Source organism: Coregonus lavaretus (assembly GCF_964263955.1).
Source record: "Coregonus lavaretus genome assembly, chromosome: 21".
In the NCBI taxonomy this organism is placed as follows: domain Eukaryota; kingdom Metazoa; phylum Chordata; class Actinopteri; order Salmoniformes; family Salmonidae; genus Coregonus; species Coregonus lavaretus.
In genome coordinates, this window is record NC_140008.1 from 28006219 (window position 1) to 28025009 (window position 18791).

The 18791-nt window shown below is 42.2% G+C and overlaps 1 protein-coding gene across 1 annotated transcript in view; it reads right to left on the reverse strand.

Annotated features, from left to right (window-relative positions):
- Positions 1–18791, reverse strand: part of LOC311148636 (PR domain zinc finger protein 5-like) — a 72827-nt gene that overhangs the window by 51417 nt on the left and 2619 nt on the right. The window contains exons 3-11 of the mRNA XM_084185624.1: positions 17238–17360; positions 14089–14251; positions 13788–13965; positions 13422–13520; positions 11579–11700; positions 10073–10152; positions 7454–7538; positions 7118–7275; positions 5924–6017 (exon numbers count right to left, since the gene is read on the reverse strand). Of these exons, the coding sequence (XP_084041750.1) occupies positions 5924–6017; positions 7118–7275; positions 7454–7538; positions 10073–10152; positions 11579–11700; positions 13422–13520; positions 13788–13965; positions 14089–14251; positions 17238–17360 (1102 nt within the window). The remainder of the gene's footprint in view (positions 1–5923; positions 6018–7117; positions 7276–7453; positions 7539–10072; positions 10153–11578; positions 11701–13421; positions 13521–13787; positions 13966–14088; positions 14252–17237; positions 17361–18791) is intronic.

The window sequence follows — 18791 nt, forward strand, 5'->3', positions numbered from 1 at the left end:
CAGCATCAAAGTTGTACCTTGAACTGCTGTATCAATCCCCCCTTCTCGCTCATGTTTTGTTGCTTGGCAAATCATGTGACTGCTATCTCTTGTTTGATTGACATTGATAAAAATACACAATACATGTTTTTTTTATTAAAAATAATAAAAAAGTTAAGAGGTTAAGACTACCCATGAGTTAGCTTGAGATGTAAATATATCCAAGAGCTTGAGATTTGAAGACACTTTGCACAAAGTTTAAATGGAAATACAGTTTAGAAAACATAACATTAAATCCCAAAATGATAGTGCAGTCTACAATTGTGAATGCATTAAAATTCTATAGTATTTAAAATACAATTTAAATAACCAACAGAAGAAAACGAAATAGAAAAGGCCAGTATGCTGGGGGACAAAAGTGTTTACCCCTGAGAAAGCCGGCCGGTAGACCTAAGTTAGTAGTCCTTTGGATGCTGACACAATATGGGGACGCCCATTAAGACTCCAAGGAAAAAAGAAAAAAGCATCAGGGAAGAGCCAACAAATTTAAGTTCACATGCTACTTTACTGGATTCAATAGAACAATGACTTTAGAATACATTACAATACTTTGTTGTATGTTTCGAGCCTCAAAACTAAGGATGATGGAAGAGAAAAAAAGGAAAGAAAAAAGGAAAATCAAAGATGGGCAAAGACAATGACCATACGGCCCACAAAAATAAATGACACAAGAGGTGGTTAATCCATGCATGCACATAACTCAATGCATGAGGAAACATTAGGGTAGGGCTAAGCGTCCACTGAAACATACACTGAGTGTACAAAACATTAGGAACACCTGCTCTTTCCATGACACAGACTGACCAGGTGAATACAGGTGAAACCTATGATCCCTTATTGATGTCACTTTTTAAATCCACTTCAAAATCAGTGTAAATGAAGGGGAGGAGACAGGCTAATTAAAGAAGGATTTTTAAACCTCGAGACAATTGAGACGTATTTTGTATGTGTGCCATTCAGAGGATGAATGGGCATGACAAAATATTTAAGTGCCTTTGAATGGGGTATGTTAGTAGGTACCAGGCGCATCGGTTTGAGTGTGTAAAGAACTGCAATGCTGCTAGGTTTTTCACGCTCAACAGTTTCCTGTGTGCATCAAGAATTCCTCAGTGTACACATCTCGGAGAAGCTGAAATAGTCTAACCACACTGATATCATGGTGAAGAAGGCGCGACAGCGACTCTTCTACCTCAGGATACTGAACTAATTCGGCCTATCCCCGAGGACCCTTACAGTGTTCTACAGGAGCACCATCGAGAGCATACTGTCGGGCTGCATCACAGCCTGGTAAGGCAACTCCACTGCCGCGGAAAGCAAGGCGCTTCAGAGGGTGATACACACAACCAAAACGCACCATTGGGTGTACACTACCTCCCCTACACTTAAAACAGCAGGTGTCGCAGGAAGGCCAAGAAGATCATCAGGGACCCCAGCCACCCAAGCCACGCCCTGTTCTCCTCGCTTCAATCACTCAGACACATCATGGAAAAAAACTGAAGGACTGGCCAATAGTTTCTACCCTCAGACCATCAGGCTGCTGAATAGCCACCACCAGTCAGCTACCTGCTCCCCCCTACCCCATGCTACTCCCCCTATGGACATTATTTGGAAAGGCACACACCTGTCTATATAACATTGAAGGTCCCCAAGAACACAGTGGCCTCCATCATTCTTAAATGGAAGAAGTTTGGAACCACCAAGACTCTTCCTAGAGCTAGCCGCCAGGCCAAACTGAGCAATCGGGGGAGAAGGGCCTTGGTCAGGGAGGTGATCAAGAACCCGATGGTCACTCTGACAAAGCTCCCGAGTTCCTCTGTGGCGATGGGAGAACCTTCCAGAAAGACAACCATCTCTGCAGCACTCCACCAATCAGGCCTTTATGGTAGAGTGGCCAGTCGGAAGTCACTCCTCAGTAAAAGGCACATGACAGCCCACTTGGAGTTTGCCAAAAGGCACCTGAAGGACTCTCAGACCATGAGAAACAAGATTCTCTGGTCTGATGAAACTAAGATTGAACTCTTTGGCCTGAATGCCAAGCGTCACGTCTGGAGGAAACCTGGCACCATCACTACGGTAAAGCATGGTGGTGGCAGCATCATGCTGTGGGGATGTTTTTCAGCAGCAGGGACTGGGAGACTAGTCAGGATCGAGGGAAAGATGAACGGCACAAAGTACAGAGAGATCCTTGATGAAAACCTGCACCAGAGCGCTCAGGACCTCAGACTGGGGCAAGGTTCACCTTCCAACAGGACAACGACCCTAAGAACACAGCCAAGACAACGCAGGAGTGGCTTCGGGACAAGTCTTTGAATGTCTTTGAGGTGCCCATCCAGAGCCCGGACTTGAACCCGATCGAACATCTCTGGAGAGACCTGAAAATAGCTGTGCAGCGACGCTCCCCATCCAAACTGACAGAGCTTGAGAGGATCTGCAGAGAAGAATGGGAGAAACTCCCCAAATACAGGTGTGCCAAGCTTGTAGCGTCATACTCAAGAAGAATTGAGGCTGTAATCGCTGCCAAAGGTGCTTCCACAGAGTACTGAGTAAAGTGTCTGAATACTTATGTAAATGTAATACTTCAGTTCTTTATTTTTAATAAAGTTGCAAAAATGTCTAGAAACCTGTTTTTGCTTTGTCATTATGGGGTATTGTGATGGGAAAAATACAATTTAATCCATTTTAGAATAAGGCTGTAACGTAAAAGATTTGGGAAAAGTCAAGGGGTCTGAATACTTCCTGAATGCACTGTATGTACAGTGAGGGAAAACAGTATTTGATCCCCTGCTGATTGAGTAAGTTTGCCCACTGACAAAGAAATGATCAGTCTATAATTTTAATGGTAGGTTTATTTGAACAGTGAGACACAGAATAACAACAAAAAAAATCCAGAAAAACGCATGTCAAAAATGTTATGAATTGATTTGCATTTTAATGAGGGAAATAAGTATTTGACACCTCTGCAAAACATGACTTAGTACTTGGTGGCAAAACCCTTGTTGGCAATCACAGAGGTCAGACGTTTCTTGTAGTTGGCCACCAGGTTTGCACACATCTCAGGAGGGATTTTGTCCCACTCCTCTTTGCAGATCTTCTCCAAATCATTAAGGTTTCGAGCTGACGTTTGGCAACTCGAACCTTCAGTTCCCTCCACAGATTTTCTATGGGATTAAGGTCTGGCGACTGGCTAGGCCACTCCAGGACCTTAATGTGCTTCTTCTTGAGCCACTCCTTTGTTGCCTTGGCCGTGTGTTTTGGGTCATTGTGGAATGCTGGAATACCCATCCACAACCCATTTTCAATGCCCTGGCTGAGGGAAGGAGGTTCTCACCCAAGATTTGACGGTACATGGCCCCGTCCATCGTCCCTTTGATGCAGTGAAGTTGTCCTGTTCCCTTAGCATAAAACACCCCCAAAGCATAATGTTTCCACCTCCATGTTTTACGGTGGGGATGGTGTTCTTGGGGTCATAGGCAGCATTTCTCCTCCTCCAAACACGGCGAGTTGAGTTGATGCCAAAGAGCTCGATTTTGGTCTCATCTGACCACAACACTTTCACCCAGTTCTCCTCTGAATCATTCAGATGTTCATTGGCAAACTTCAGATGGCCCTGTATATGTGCTTTCTTGAGCAGGGGGACCTTGAGGATTTCAATCCTTCACGGCGTAGTGTGTTACCAATTTTTTTCTTGGTGACTATGGTCCCAGCTGCCTTGAGATCATTGACAAGATCCTCCCGTGTAGTTCTGGGCTGATTCCTCACCGTTCTCATGATCATTGCAACTCCACGAGGTGAGATCTTGCATGGAGCCCCAGGCCGAGGGAGATTGACAGTTATTTTGTGTTTCTTCCATTTGCGAATAATCGCACCAACTGTTGTCACCTTCTCACCAAGCTGCTTGGCGATGGTCTTGTAGCCCATTCCAGCCTTGTGTAGGTCTACAATCTTGTCCCTGACATCCTTGGAGAGCTCTTTGGTCTTGGCCATGGTGGAGAGTTTGGAATCTGATTGATTGATTGCTTCTGTGGACAGGTGTATTTTATACAGGTAACAAGCTGAGATTAGGAGTACTCCCTTTAAGAGTGTGCTCCTAATCTCAGCTCGTTACCTGTATAAAAGACACCTGGGAGCCAGAAATCTTTCTGATTGAGGGGGGGTCAAACACTTATTTCCCTCATTAAAATGCAAATCAATTTATAACATTTTTGACATGAGTTTTTCTGGATTTTTGTTGTTGTTATTCTGTCTCTCACTGTTCAAATAAACCTACCATTAAAATTATAGACTGATAATTTATTTGTCAGTGGGCAAACGTACAAAATCAGCAGGGGATCAAATACTTTTTTCCCTCACTGTATATACGGACTTTCACTCACTTTCCTCCCACATGCTGTTTCTCTCACTCTATTTTCCCATAAACACACACACTTTCGCACCTGATTCATAATACCAGCCCCCATGGTCCAGTATCCCACTGATTTGTGTGAATAGTGATCTGTATCCAGAGACACAGGAAGGAAATGCCTTGAGCTTCACAATCTATGTGTCCTCAGTCTCGACTGTGAGACCATGAAGGACTCCATCCTGCCAAGACCAACTGTCTGCAGGGCTCCTCAGTCTCAGTCCTCAAGGACCACTGTCTCTGTCTGCAGGGCTATGACACTGAGGGCTAGGAGGACCACAAAGGACCAGAAGGAGGCTGTGGAAGCCCTCAGTATCTGCTGGTAAAGAGAGGTTTGAACTAAGGGCTATAGCATCCATGGGGATTTGGGAACCGGATGCTCTGACTTAGAGTATGTGGACAACTACAAATACCTAGGTGTCTGGTTAGACTGTAAACTCTCCTTCCAGACTCACATCAAGCATCTCCAATCAAAAGTTAGATCTAGAATCAGCTTCCTATTTCACAACAAAGCCTCCTTCACTCATGCTTCCAAACATGCCCTCGTAAAACTGACTATCCTACCAATCCTTGACTTCGGCGATGTCATTTACAAAATAGCCTCCAACACTCTACTCAGCAAATTGGATGTAGTCTATCACAGTGCCATCCGTTTTGTCTCCAAAGCCCCATATACTACCCACCATTGTGACCTGTACACTCGTTGGCTGGCCCTCACTACATATTCGTCGCCAAAACCACTGGCTCCAGGCCATCTATAAAGCACTGCTAGGCAAATCCCAGTCTTATCTTAGCTCACTGGTCACCATAGTAACACCCACCCGTAGTCTGCGCTCCAGCAGGTATATCTCACTGGTCATCCCCAAAGCCAACACCTCCTTTGGCCGCCATTCCTTTCAGTTCTCTGCTGCCAAAATCTCTGAAGCTGGAGACTCTTATCTCCCTCACTAACTTCAAGCGTCAGTTGTCAGAGCAGGTTACCGATCACTGCACCTGTACACAGCCATTCTGAAATTAGCCCACCCAACTACCTCATCCCCATATTGTTATTTATTTTTGCTCATTTGCACCCCAGTATCTCTATTTGCACATCATCTTTTGCACATCTATCATTCCAGTGTTAATACTAAATTGTAACTATTTTGCACTATGGTCTACTTATTGCCTTACCTCCATAACTTACTACATTCGCACACATTGTATATTTATTTTCTGTTGTATTTTTGACTTTATGTTTTGTTTAGCCCATATGTAACTCTGTGTTGTTTTTATCGCACTGCTTTGCTTTATCTTGGCCAGGTCGCAGTTGTAAATGAGAACTTGTTCTCAACTGGCTTACCTGGTTAAATAAAGGTGAAATTTAAAAATTAAAAAAATTATGTGTTGGCAGGGGCCTTGAATGTAGGTACTAGTGGCTAGCCAGTTAAGGTAGTATGAACCCACTCTTGCACTCAGAGATACACACACAAAGACACTCATACTTACTGTTGTGGATGAGCAGGTGGCGCTGTAAAGAGAATGGGGTGCGGAACAGGGCCTTGCACTCCTCACATTGGAAGGGCCTTTCCTCTGAGTGAGTCTAGAGAAAGAACAGGACAGCATTCATGGTTAAAAGAATACTTCAGGATTATAGCAATGAGGCCCTTTATCTACTTCCCCAGAGTCAGATGAACTCGTGGATAATGTGTCTAGTATATGAAAGAAGTTAGAGGTAGTTTCATGAGCCAATGCTAACTAGCATTAGCGCAATGACTGGAAGTCTATGGGTATCTACTAGCATGCTATCAGATTTCCATAGACTTCCAGTCATTGCGCTAAAGCTAGTTAGCATACTGGGCTATGGGGGCTGGTATTATGAATCAAGTGTTAAAGTGTGCGTATACGTGTGTATGGGAAAAAATAGTCATTGCTAAAATCCCGAGGTATCCCTTTAAAGGTACACAGCATCATTGAATACTACCTCGAACTTGCCCTCTCTACATCTTGATATACACATACTGTCCCAGTTTGCTGACCATCAAAACATATACCTTCCTTCTTTTCTATTTAATTTACTGATAGAGTGAATAAGTATTTTATGTTTGCGGTCGGTTCATGAGAACAGCTAACAGAGCTAACGTGGAGCCCTGACACCCCCTAAATATAACTAAACAGTTCTCTCACTCTCTCTAAACTGCTCCTCCATCTCTCCTCTTGGTTCAATCTGAGCTGTCTCCTGTCTGTGTGTTGATGTGGGATCAGATGTGTAAGCATTGGGGTTGGGGATAGAGTTGGGGTTAGGCTCCATGGCTGATTTGGTTTGTTGACTTGATGAAGACAAGTAGCTTGAGGGGCTTAGGTTCAAAGCGCTTGTGTTTATCTGTGCCCCTGCTCTAACCTGTGTCTGAGTGCCGCCCCATTCCCTTGGGTAAACATGAGACAGGCCACTGACCCTACAGAACCCCAAAGACAACTGAAGAGACCTCTGGTTTTAGGCTATCACTAATAATATTAGCTCTGAACCAGTGAGAGTATGCTTGTGTGTTTGCTTATGTGTATGTGCTTGTTTATACTAGGCTATACATGCCATCACTTAAAATCTTGCCTAAGTTTCAGCATTATCTCCATCAGTAGAATTTGCATATTAAAAACCAACTATTTAAATCTAGAGCTTTCAGACCCTTCCTGTTCCCTGCTCACCTTCTTGTGGTTCTTGTAGACGTTCCGGTGGGCAAACTCCTTTCCACACAGCTTACACTTGTAGGGCTTGTCTTCACTGTGGATAATCTTATGGGCCGTCACCTGGTCCAGACGCTTGAACGAACGACTGCAGATCTCACAGGTGTACGGACGTTTCTCTAACCAGAGACAGACAGACAATCAGACAGAGAGAGAGAGACAGAGACAGAGACAGAGAGACAGAGAGAGAGAGAGAGAGAGAGAGAGAGAGAGAGAGAGAGAGAGAGAGAGAGAGAGAGAGAGAGAGAGAGAGTATACCATGTCTGACCGTAGCTCTGTGTGCGTGTGCTCTCTTACCTGAGTGAGTGATCATGTGGCGCTTGAGCTGATTGGTAGAGATGAATTTCTTGTCGCAGGCAGTACAGTCAAATATCTCGTGTACCTAGAGATTCATATAGTACCCAAAAGACCAGACACACAGGGTGGTTATGTAAGAGTTAGAGATCGTGGTGTGAAGTGATCAGTGTTGAGGTTAATTCTGAATTGAGTTGCGAATTGCTCTTTAATTCCAAGGAAGCAGAATTGTAATTCAATTTGAATGAAAGGAAGTAGAATTTAATTCAATGAAATTCAAATGACTTATTTATTCTACACCATAGACATTTGTATTTTGACATGAAGTACTGTATGGTTACCAATACCATGCAGCATAAGGTTGAAACATTAGATTTTTAAAACTCATTCTCCTAAAACAATTTTAAATAATTACTATGGTCTGGAAATATTCTAAGATCATGTTATGGGTTGTCTTTGATATCAGAAAAAATACATTTACCAGAATGCATTAGATCAAACACTGCAGTATGGAAGGGAACAATCTAACAACTCATGACAAAAAAAAAAATACTGTTTGACATCTTTGAGTTATAATCAAACCACTATTTGAAATGGTATGTGTATTCTTCTGATTAATAAGTGGCATATCCTTTAGATTAAATATTTGACAAATGAATGAGACTTTCATGTTTCACGTCTCAGTTGAACTCCTTTGAATTAAATTCTACTTCCTCAACTCAAATTCTGCTTCCTGTGAGGTGTGGCCAATTCAAATTTGATTCAAATTAATTGTTTGAATTTAATTACATTCAGAAATTCCTAATTGACCTCAACCCTGGAGGTGATACAGAAAGATAGTATTTCTTGGCTCACTGTGTACTGTAAATGACACTGTGTGACCTTTTCCACACTTGCAGATAGGAGAGTACATTCAGAGACACACATACACACTTTTACTCCTTGCTCAACTACGTCTGCACACAGAAATATAATTAAACTGCTGAAAAGTTTGAATCCCTCTTCTGCTCTCAGCATGGTTGTAATAATATAATATTTGATAGCTCTTCTGCCTAATGCTTCAATATGCTAAGACTGAATAGCTCCTCTGCTCAGAGCTTCTATAATAAAACTAAGATTGAGCAGTTCAGGCAAATTATCACAATGGCTGGTTTAAGTAGCTTTTGTGCAAACTTGTCATTATGGAAAGTTTGATCACTCTTGTGCTACGTTCTAAAGTGTCTTTGTCCAAAGCTCAGCTGTAATACGTCTTCTGTTCCATAGAACTTTGGTCCAACACTTTTTTCTCTTTCTTTGCTTAATGCTTTTCAAACCTCAGAAAATGATTCTTCCAATAACATCTGCAACATTCCAGCTGTGTGTAAGTATGACTTTTTAAACATTTCTGAATAAACTACATCATACATGAGAATTCAAGTTTGTGACTGACCCAAATTTCCCTGTATCAAATCACATTTTCTGTAACTACTGTTAATGAGGAAAGAGCCTCTCACAAAGGTAAAGACTGATGACTAGAGATTCATTAACAAGCAAAGACTGCTAAAAACTTTTTCAAGTTCACATGTACCACATATAGAATTGATGGAACTGGCTTTGACAGAATGAAAAGGTCAGAATAGGGCAATGCACTCAAATACATTGGGTGGAAGTTTATAAACACAATATGAAAACTGATTCATTGACTGGCAGGTTGGTTGGTTGATAGGTTGATTGATCTGTTGTAGAACTATCTAAACATTTCTTAAATGATTAACAGTTGCTCATAAAGTATGTTCGTGATTAATCACTTATGACCATGTTCAGTTCATTAGAGTGGAATAATAGTAATGTCTTCTGATTAATCTATTGGATAGATGTTGACAGGGAAAATGAAACCTTACCCAAACACCAGCCGAGTTCACTGGTCATAAATATCAAACCCTCATTTGGATGGGAAGCCAAACCAATCGCAAAACAATCAAATAACTCACTGCAAATATATTTCATTTCATGCAGACGAAAATGCCTCACTGTGAGATAGTTTGTGATGGGAATACCTTACCTCCATTAATCTCTAAAAGTAATGCAATATAATGGTTTTGTGGTCCTGTAATTGTTCAGTATTTTTCTAAGAGATCCATCTCTAAGAGGAAGTATCCTGACGCCAGGGTTAAAGCCTTATTGTCTGCTCGCCATGCCTCTTAAGTTTCATGAGAGTCTGTGGGGATGAGCTTGTGAAATAAAATCCAACCTTTCTCTACTGTCACACGGTCTGAAAATGTAACAACTTTAACATAAAGCCAACCTCCTACTGAGAGAGAAGAAGAGTAAGACAGGAGCAGACGGCAAGCATGGGATTATGGAAGGGATAGGGACACAAAGGAATGGAACAAAAAGACATGATATGAAGGATATAGACCTTAAAGAGACATGGCCAGTGTGAAACCAACCACTAGCCCCTGGCCCTAATACCAGAGGGATAGGTGGGGCCAATAAAACATACAGGTTACACCTATCCAGTCCTTCCAGATCTCTGAAGGACCAAATCGTGTCTAGGAATACGGGTTAAGGGTTGGCCAGAGACAGTGTAACAGTGAGACAGTTAGGTAGGTGAGACAGTGAGGTAGTAGGTAGGAGCCAGACCTTACGATGTTCCTGGAGATTCAGTAAGGAGGAGCATTTCCTGTTGCAGATGGTGCACATGAGCTTCCGCCTGGAACTTCCTGAAACACAATGATTCGACAAGCCGAGTGACCAATCCTGCTCTACATGTCTCAATCTACAGTGTGATAATGTGGTGGCTAGCAATGACAACAATGGTCAGGGCATTCCACATGTTAGTGAACAGCATCATCACTCACCTCATGGCAAAGCCAATTTAATCTGAAGCACAACCAGACAAATACACACATAAAATCAGATAATCACTTGAGGTCTAAGTTTAACTACCAAATGTACGGTCAGGTCCAACATTATTGGATCCCTTGATAAAGATTAGCAAAAAAGACTGTATAAAATAAATAATACAAACACTAAGCTATATTGTATGTTCAAAAAAATCTGAAAATTATATTATTTTATACTAATACAATTGCTCATAGAAAGAGGTTTTAACAATCAGAATTATTGCCACCCCTGTTTTCAGTACCCCAGCACCCACCTCTTCGGAGGATAACAACACAGCCTTTTCTAAAATGTTTTATGAGAAACATTGGGAGGGATCTTAAACCATTCCTCCATACAGAATCTTTCCAGATCCTTGATATCCTTCCGTCTGCTCTTATGGACTGCCCTCTTCAATTCAGACCACAGGTAGTGTGATCAATTAACAGTTTATTTGCGGATTTTGATGGGTGCTTAACAAGGGCCCCAGGATCACCGGACATTGTTAATTGACCCCAAAATCAACATTTTGCAATGGCCATCTCAGTCTCCGGACTTGAACCCCATTGAAAACATGTAGTCTGAATTGAAGAGGGCAGTCCATAAGTGCAGACGAAGGATATCAAGGATCTGGAAAGATTCTGTATGGAGGAATGGTCTAAGGTCCCTCCCAATGTGTTCTCCAATCTCATAAAACATTTTTGAAAAAGCCTCAGTGTACTTATCCTCGCAATGGGAGGGTGCTGGAGTATTATTGAAAACAGGGGTGCCACTATCTTATATTTTGTTTTATTACTTGTTGAACAAAATCTGTTTCTCTGAGCAATTGTATTAGTATAAAAGAATATCATTGTGCTTTTTTTTTCACCATACAATATAGATCAGTATTTGTATTATTTATTTTATATCATCTTTATCAACGGTGCCAATAATTTTGGACCTGACTGTATGTTCTCTTCCGACTGTCGGGGCAACCAAGACGTAGCATAAACATGACAGGGTCACTAATAAAATCAGTTTGCCACCAACTCATTAAAGTGACAAAACCTGAACTCCCCCATTCTCAGAGAGAATCCCCCCAGTCATTTATTTATGAGTCACGTGTGCCACATCTGTAGGGCCTAAACCACATCCCCCTCGCCTACACACTCCTGATACTGACCAGACTGGTAATAGATCAAGGCAGATACATATTTCTACTTATCATCATTGTTTCCTGTGTCTGTATACATTGAGTACCTGCGTATGTGTGAGACGGAGACCAACCTGTGTGGACGTTCCCTTTGTGTTTCTTCAGAGCGTCTTTGCTCTTGAACCTCTTCCCACAGCTCTCAGCCTTACAGATGAACCTGGCATCTCCTCTACACGCCTCCTTGTGCTGGTCATAACTACACACACAGGAAATCAGACAACAACTCCGACAGATACAGTGGCTTGCGAAAGTATTCACCCCCCTTGGCATTTTTCTTATTTTGTTGCCTTACAACCTGGAATTAAAATTGATTTTTGGGGGGTTTGTATCATTTGATTTACACAACATGCCACTTTGAAGATGCAAAATATTTTTTCTTGTGAAACAAACAAGAAATAAGACAAAAAAACAGAAAACTTGAGCGTGCATAACTATTCATCCCCCCAAAATCAATACTTTGTAGAGCCACCTTTTGAAGCAATTACAGCTGCAAGTCTCTTGGGGTATGTCTCTATAAGCTTCTAGCTTAGCCACTGGGATTTTTGCCCATTCTTCAAGGCAAAACTGCTCCAGCTCCTTCAAGTTGGATGGGTTCCGCTGGTGTACAGCAATCTTTAAGTCATACCACATATTCTCAATTGGATTGAGGTCTGGGCTTTGACTAGGCCATTCCAAGACATTTAAATGTTTCCCCTTAAACCACTCGAGTGTTGCTTTAGCAGTATGCTTAGGGTCATTGTCCTGCTTGAAGGTGAACCTCCGTCCCAGTCTCAAATCTCTGGAAGACAAACAGGTTTCCCTCAAGAATATCCCTGTATTTAGCGCCATTCATCATTCCTTCAATTCTGACCAGTTTCCCAGTCCCTGCCGATTAAAAACATCCCCACAGCAAGATGCTGCCACCACCATGCTTCACTGTGGGGATGGTGTTCTCAGGGTGATGAGAGGTGTTGGGTTTGCGCCAGACATAGAGTTTTCCTTGATGGCCAAGAAGCTCAATTTTAGTGTCATCTGACCAGAGTACCTTCTTCCATATGTTTGGGGAGTCTCCCACATGCCTTTTGGCAAACACCAAACGTGTTTGCTTATATTTTTCTTTAAGGAATGGCTTTTTTCTGGCCACTCTTCCGTAAAGCCCAGCTCTGTGGAGTGTACGGCTTAATGTGGTCCTATGGACAGATACTCCAATCTCCAATGTGGAGCTTTGCAGCTCCTTCAGGGTTATCTTTGGTCTCTTTGTTGCCTCTCTGATTAATGCCCTCCTTGCCTGGTCCGTGAGTTTTGGTGAGCGGCCATCTCTTGGCAGGTTTGTTGTGGTGCCATATTCTTTCAATTTTTTTATAATGGATTTAATGGTGCTCCGTGGGATGTTCAAATATATTTTTTTTTAAACCCAACCCTGATCTGTACTTCTCCACAACTTAGTCCCTGACCTGTTTGGAGAGCTCCTTAGTCTTCATGGTGCCGCTTGCTTGGTGGTGCCCCTTGCTTAGTGGTGTTGCAGACTCTGGGGCCTTTCAGAACAGGTGTATATATACTGAGATCATGTGACAGATCATGTGACACTTAGATTACACACAGGTGGACTTTATTTAACTAATTATGTGACTTCTGAAGGTAATTGGTTGCACCATATCTTATTTAGGGGCTTCATAGCAAAGGGGGTGAATACATATAAAACGCACAACTTTTCCGTTATTTATTTATTTGAATTTTTCGAAACAAGTTATTTTTTTCATTTCACTTTTTTGTGTATGTCCATTACATGAAATCCAAATAAAAATCAATTTAAATTACAGGTTGTAATGCAACAAAATAGGAAAAACGCCAAGGGGGATGAATACTTTTGCAAGGCACTGTAGCAGCCCCTGTATGCATGTTACTCTACTATGTATGTTTCTAGTTATGTAGGCCTACCTGGACTCTGAGCTGAAGGTGATGTGGCAGGGGGAACACTGGTGGTGGGCTCTGGAGGAGTCCACTGAAGGACCCAGGGTCTCAGCACAGTGCAGAACACTGAGGGAAAATAAAGGAGGTGTACAGAGTCAGACAGGAGTATAAAGATATTAACAGAAATTCTATATAAGGAAATACTATTTTTTTTAAATCCAAGTAGCCTACATCAGGAAACTAATAGAGAGGCTGATTCAGGTGTAAAACATGTTTTACTGGAGTGTGTGCAAATCTGTCAGTTCCACTATATGATCCATTTGGTAGCATACTTCTGTGTAACTCAATAGAGTGTCAGGTAAGTAGAGTAGAGAGATGACGTAGGCTACACACTGGCGCTGCAGGGCTTGTTTGATGGGGAACTTCTTGCCACAGTTCCTGCACTTGTACTCTTTCTCCTCTGTGATTGGTCTCTGGTGCAGGCTCTGGAGGTGGGCTGCTAGGATCTCCTCACTAGGGAAGCTGCTCTCACACAGCAGGCACGGGTGGTCCTCCTTCTTGATCACCAGTTCTATACACACACACACATTACACACACACGAACGTGCACGCACATTACACATTTCAAGCAAACTATTGGACCGACAAAACAGGGTTTATAAACATGGTTGGTATAAAACTGATAGGCATGTACCCATTTCAATAAGATGTTTGGCCTCTTTGCTGTTTTCATCTTCATCTTTGATGATTTCCTCTTCCTCTTCCTCTTCCTCCATATCACTGTCCAGGTAGCCTATCAGCATTTCTGTGTCTGTCTCAATGTCGTCCACTGCCAGGTAGAAGATATTCTCTCCATCCTGAGAGATCAGAACACACACACACACACACAGACAGAGGAAGAAAGGGGGTAGCTGAAGGTTGAACTCATTGAACCTAGACACTCGTCAGCTAAGGCTTGATTAAGGTCAGAGGTCAAGCACTCAAACCCCTAAACATGTCGTCATTAACTTCCATATACCTAAAGGTCACGCTCTAATGAAATCAAATCGTAATTTTCCTTTGGCTCTTTGGCTAAGGGATTTATAAATACACATATATATTAATTAAACAGGGAAAAACACAATAAATGTCACTTTTGATGTAACACAGAGCTCTAACACACGAGTGACCTTTGAACATGCAATCACTTTTAGCACTCTGGCATTAATGACAGAAGCTCAGCCAGACGACCACAAGTCCTGTTCTTCTTCCCTTCCTTCTACAGTTGTTTTCCCCTCTTCCTCTAGAGAACAATTACGTTCTTAGAGAGCTGAGATTTCCCAGGCCAAACCGTGACTGTGTGTGTGTGTGTTTGGTTTTACTATCCTTGAAGTTCTCACAAGGATAGTAAAACAAGGAAAATTCAACAAGTGGGGACATTTCGCTGGTCCCCACAAGGAAAAATAATATTTTACACTTAGGGGTTAGGTTTAGGGTTACAATTAGGGTCAGGGTTAGGAGTTAGGGTTAGGGGTTTAGGTTAGGGTTAGGGGAAATAGGATTTTGAATGGGAATCAATTGTTTGGTCTCCACAAGGACAGTAAAAGAAACATGTGTGTGTGTTTAAGTGCATAAGCTAATGTACAGTGCATTCGGAAAGTATTCAGACCCCTTGACTTTTTCCACATTTTGTTACGTTACAGCCTTATTCTAAAATCGATTAAATAAAAAAATGGCCTCATCAATCTACACACAATACCCCATAATAACAAAGCTTTTCAGGTTTTTTGAAATGTTTCCAAATGTTTTAACAATAAAAAACAAAAATACCTTATTTACATAAGTATTCAGACCCTTTGCTACAATACTCGAAATTGAGCTCAGGTGCATCCTGTTTCCATTGATCATACTTGAGATGTTTCTACAACTTGATTGGAGTCCACCTATGGTAAATTCAATTGATTGGACATGATTTGGAAAGGCACACACCCGTCTATTGGTCCCATAGTTGACAGTACATGTCAGAGCAAAAACCAAGCTATGAGGTCGAAGGAATTGTCCGTAGAGCTCTGAGACAGGATTGTGTTGAGGCACAAATCAGGGGAAGGGTACCAAAACATTTCTGCAGCATTGAAGGTCCCCAAGAACACAGTGGCCTCCATCATTCTTAAATGGAAGAAGTTTGGAACCACCAAGACTCATCCTAGAGCTGGCCGCCCGGCCAAACTGAGCAATAGGGGGAGATGGGCCTTGGTCAAGAAGGTGACCTAGAACCCGATGGTCACTCTGACAGAGCTCCAGAGTTCCTCTGTGGAGATGGGAGAACCTTCCAGAAGGACAACCATCTCTGCAGCACTCCACCAATCAGGCCTTTATGGTAGAGTGGCCAGATGGAAGCCACTCCATAGGAAAAGGCACATGACAGCCCGCTTGGAATTTGCCAAAAGGCACCTAAAGACTCTCAGACCATGAGAAACAAGATTCTCTGGTCTGATGAAACCAAGATTGAACTCCTTGGCCTGAATGCCAAGCGTCACATCTGGAGGAAACCTGGCACCATCCCTACGGTGAAGCATGGTGGTAGCAGCATCATGCTGTGGGGATGTTTTTCAGCAGCAGGGACTGGGAGACTAGTCAGGATCGAGGGAAAGATGAACAGAGCAAAGTATAGAGAGATCCTTGATGAAAACCTGCTCCAGAGCGCTCAGGACCTCAGACTGGGGCGATAGTTTACCTTCCAACAGGACAACAACCCTAAGCACACAGCCAAGACAACGCAGGAGTGGCTTCGGGACAAGTCTCTGAATGTCCTTGAGTGGCCCAGCCAGAACCCGATCGAACATCTCTGGGGAGACCTGAAAATAGCTGTGCAGCGACGCTCCCCATCCAACCTGACAGAGCTTGAGAGGATCTGTAGAGAAGAATGGGAGAAACTCCCCAAATACAGGTGTGCCAAGCTTGTAGCGTCATACCCAAGAAGACTCGAGACTGTAATCGCTGCCAAAGGTGCTTCAACAAAGTACTGAGTAAAGGGTCTGAATACTTATGTAAATGTGATATTTCAGTGTTTTATTTTTTATACATTTGCAAAAATTTCTAAAAACCTGTTTTTCCTTTGTTATTATGGGGTATTGTGTGTAGATTGATGAGGGGGAAAAAAACATTTAATCACTTTTTGAATAAGGCTGTAACGTAACAAAATGTGGAAAGAGTCAAGGGGTCTGAATACTTTCCGAATGCACTATACACATGATGTGTGTGTTCATGACTTTGGCCAACAGATTTGATTGTGTATGGGTTGTCTGTGTTTGTGGGATTATGGATATAATGAATCTGATCTTAATCACAGAGACTGACATGTTTTGTTACATTTAGAACGGACGTTAATCTGTTAGAGTGTAAGGGATGCACAAGGCACTAGCAAATATTTTCATAATCATTTCAGACACTTAGAGGGTGTTACTTACAGCTGTTTAAGACACCTCATTTTATAGTCATCAAGCAGATCCACCTTCACATCTCCTTCTGATATGGCAGGCTTGATCAGCAGCACATGGTGCAATCTTACAAGCTGTCTGCACAGGCAGACAAAACAAGAAAATCCATATTCCTCATCTTCATTTCACTCCCACTATCTATCTCAACTCACTCTTACTAACTTTCCCTCTCTTCTCTTCTACACTTTCTCAACCTTTTCTCTCCGATGTCCATCTTCTCTCTCTCTCTCTGTTTTTCTCTCTGTGTGTCTCTCTCTCTCTCTCCCCCCTTCTCTCTCTGAGATGTGTGCTCATACAGAGCTCTTTCTGTGCCTGTCCCTGTGGACATAGGTCTGAAGGTCTTACTATCTCCAGAGTGGGGTTGTACCTGGATGGCTGCCAGGTTCTTCTCTTCTTGCGATGGTGCCTGGTGGACAAAACGCAGCCAGTTGGCATGGCGAGGGTTACTGGCATCCAAAACATAGAGCACATCACCTTTATTACCTCGGACCTGCAACAGAGAACAAACATGCCTATCAAGAACATGAAATACTGTTGGCTGGCATTAATGTCTTATTTCCATAAACAGACTTAGCATCTTGATCTAGCTTTCTATTCATCTGGAGATGCAGTTTTACAAACTAAATCATAGTTGCTAAGAAAAAACCTGTGATATAAAACAATGTGGTTCTCTCCAATATAACATGACAGGCTCGTTAACAGCTTCTACCCCCAAGCCATAAGACTGCTTGGACTCTACAAGGTGTTGAAAGCGTTCCACAGGGATGCTGGCCCATGTTGACTCCAATGCTTCCCACAGTTGTGTCAAGTTGGCTGGATGTCCTTTGGGTGGTGGACCATTCTTGATACACGGGAAACTGTTGAGCATGAAAAACCCAGCAGAGTTGCAGTTCTTGACACACTCATTTATATTTTGACATGGCCTATTGATTAACGAGACACACCATTTCTCTTATTATTTTGTGCTATAATTTGCTGTTTACCTTGAAACATATTATCATTATTATTTTTTTACATTGTTGTGTCTCAATGGGTCACTAGGCTATAAATAGGTGCTAAGTGCAATGGTCAGGTCACTGAGGAAGATGTCAGCTTGACGTCGAAATGTCAGTCACCTGTTCGCATCCTGTACAATGGATTAAAGTGAGCAAAAATAAATCAATCTCTGACTTTTTTTGGTTGAGTTCCCCAACTCCTTTTTACCTCAAATTAATCCTTTTGGAAGTTTTTGTTTGGAAGCTCTTTTCATGATTTCTGTCATTGTTGTTGAACACCCCTCCTTTCCTTTGTTTGCTGAAGCGCAAAGGCCCACCTGAACGCTTAAAAATCCTTCTTTAACCTGTCTCCTCCCCTTCATCTACACTGATTGAAGTGGATTTAACAGGTGACAGCAATAACGGATCATACAGTAGCTTTCACCTGATCAGTCTATGTCATGGAAAGAGCAGGAGTTCCTAATGTTTTGTACACTCAGTACATACAGTGGGGGGAAAAAGTATTTAGTCAGCCACCAATTGTGCAAGTTCTCCCACTTAAAAAGATGAGAGAGGCCTGTAATTTCCATCATAGGTACACGTCAACTATGACAGACAAATTGAGAAAAGAAAATCCAGAAAATCACATTGTAGGATTTTTAATGAATTTATTTGCAAATTATGGTGGAAAATAAGTATTTGGTCACCTACAAACAAGCAAGATTTCTGGCTCTCACAGACCTGTAACTTCTTCTTTAAGAGGCTCCTCTGTCCTCCACTCGTTACCTGTATTAATGGCACCTGTTTTAACTTGTTATCAGTATAAAAGACACCTGTCCACAACCTCAAACAGTCACACTCCAAACTCCACTATGGCCAAGACCAAAGAGCTGTCAAAGGACACCAGAAACAAAATTGTAGACCTGCACCAGGCTGGGAAGACTGAA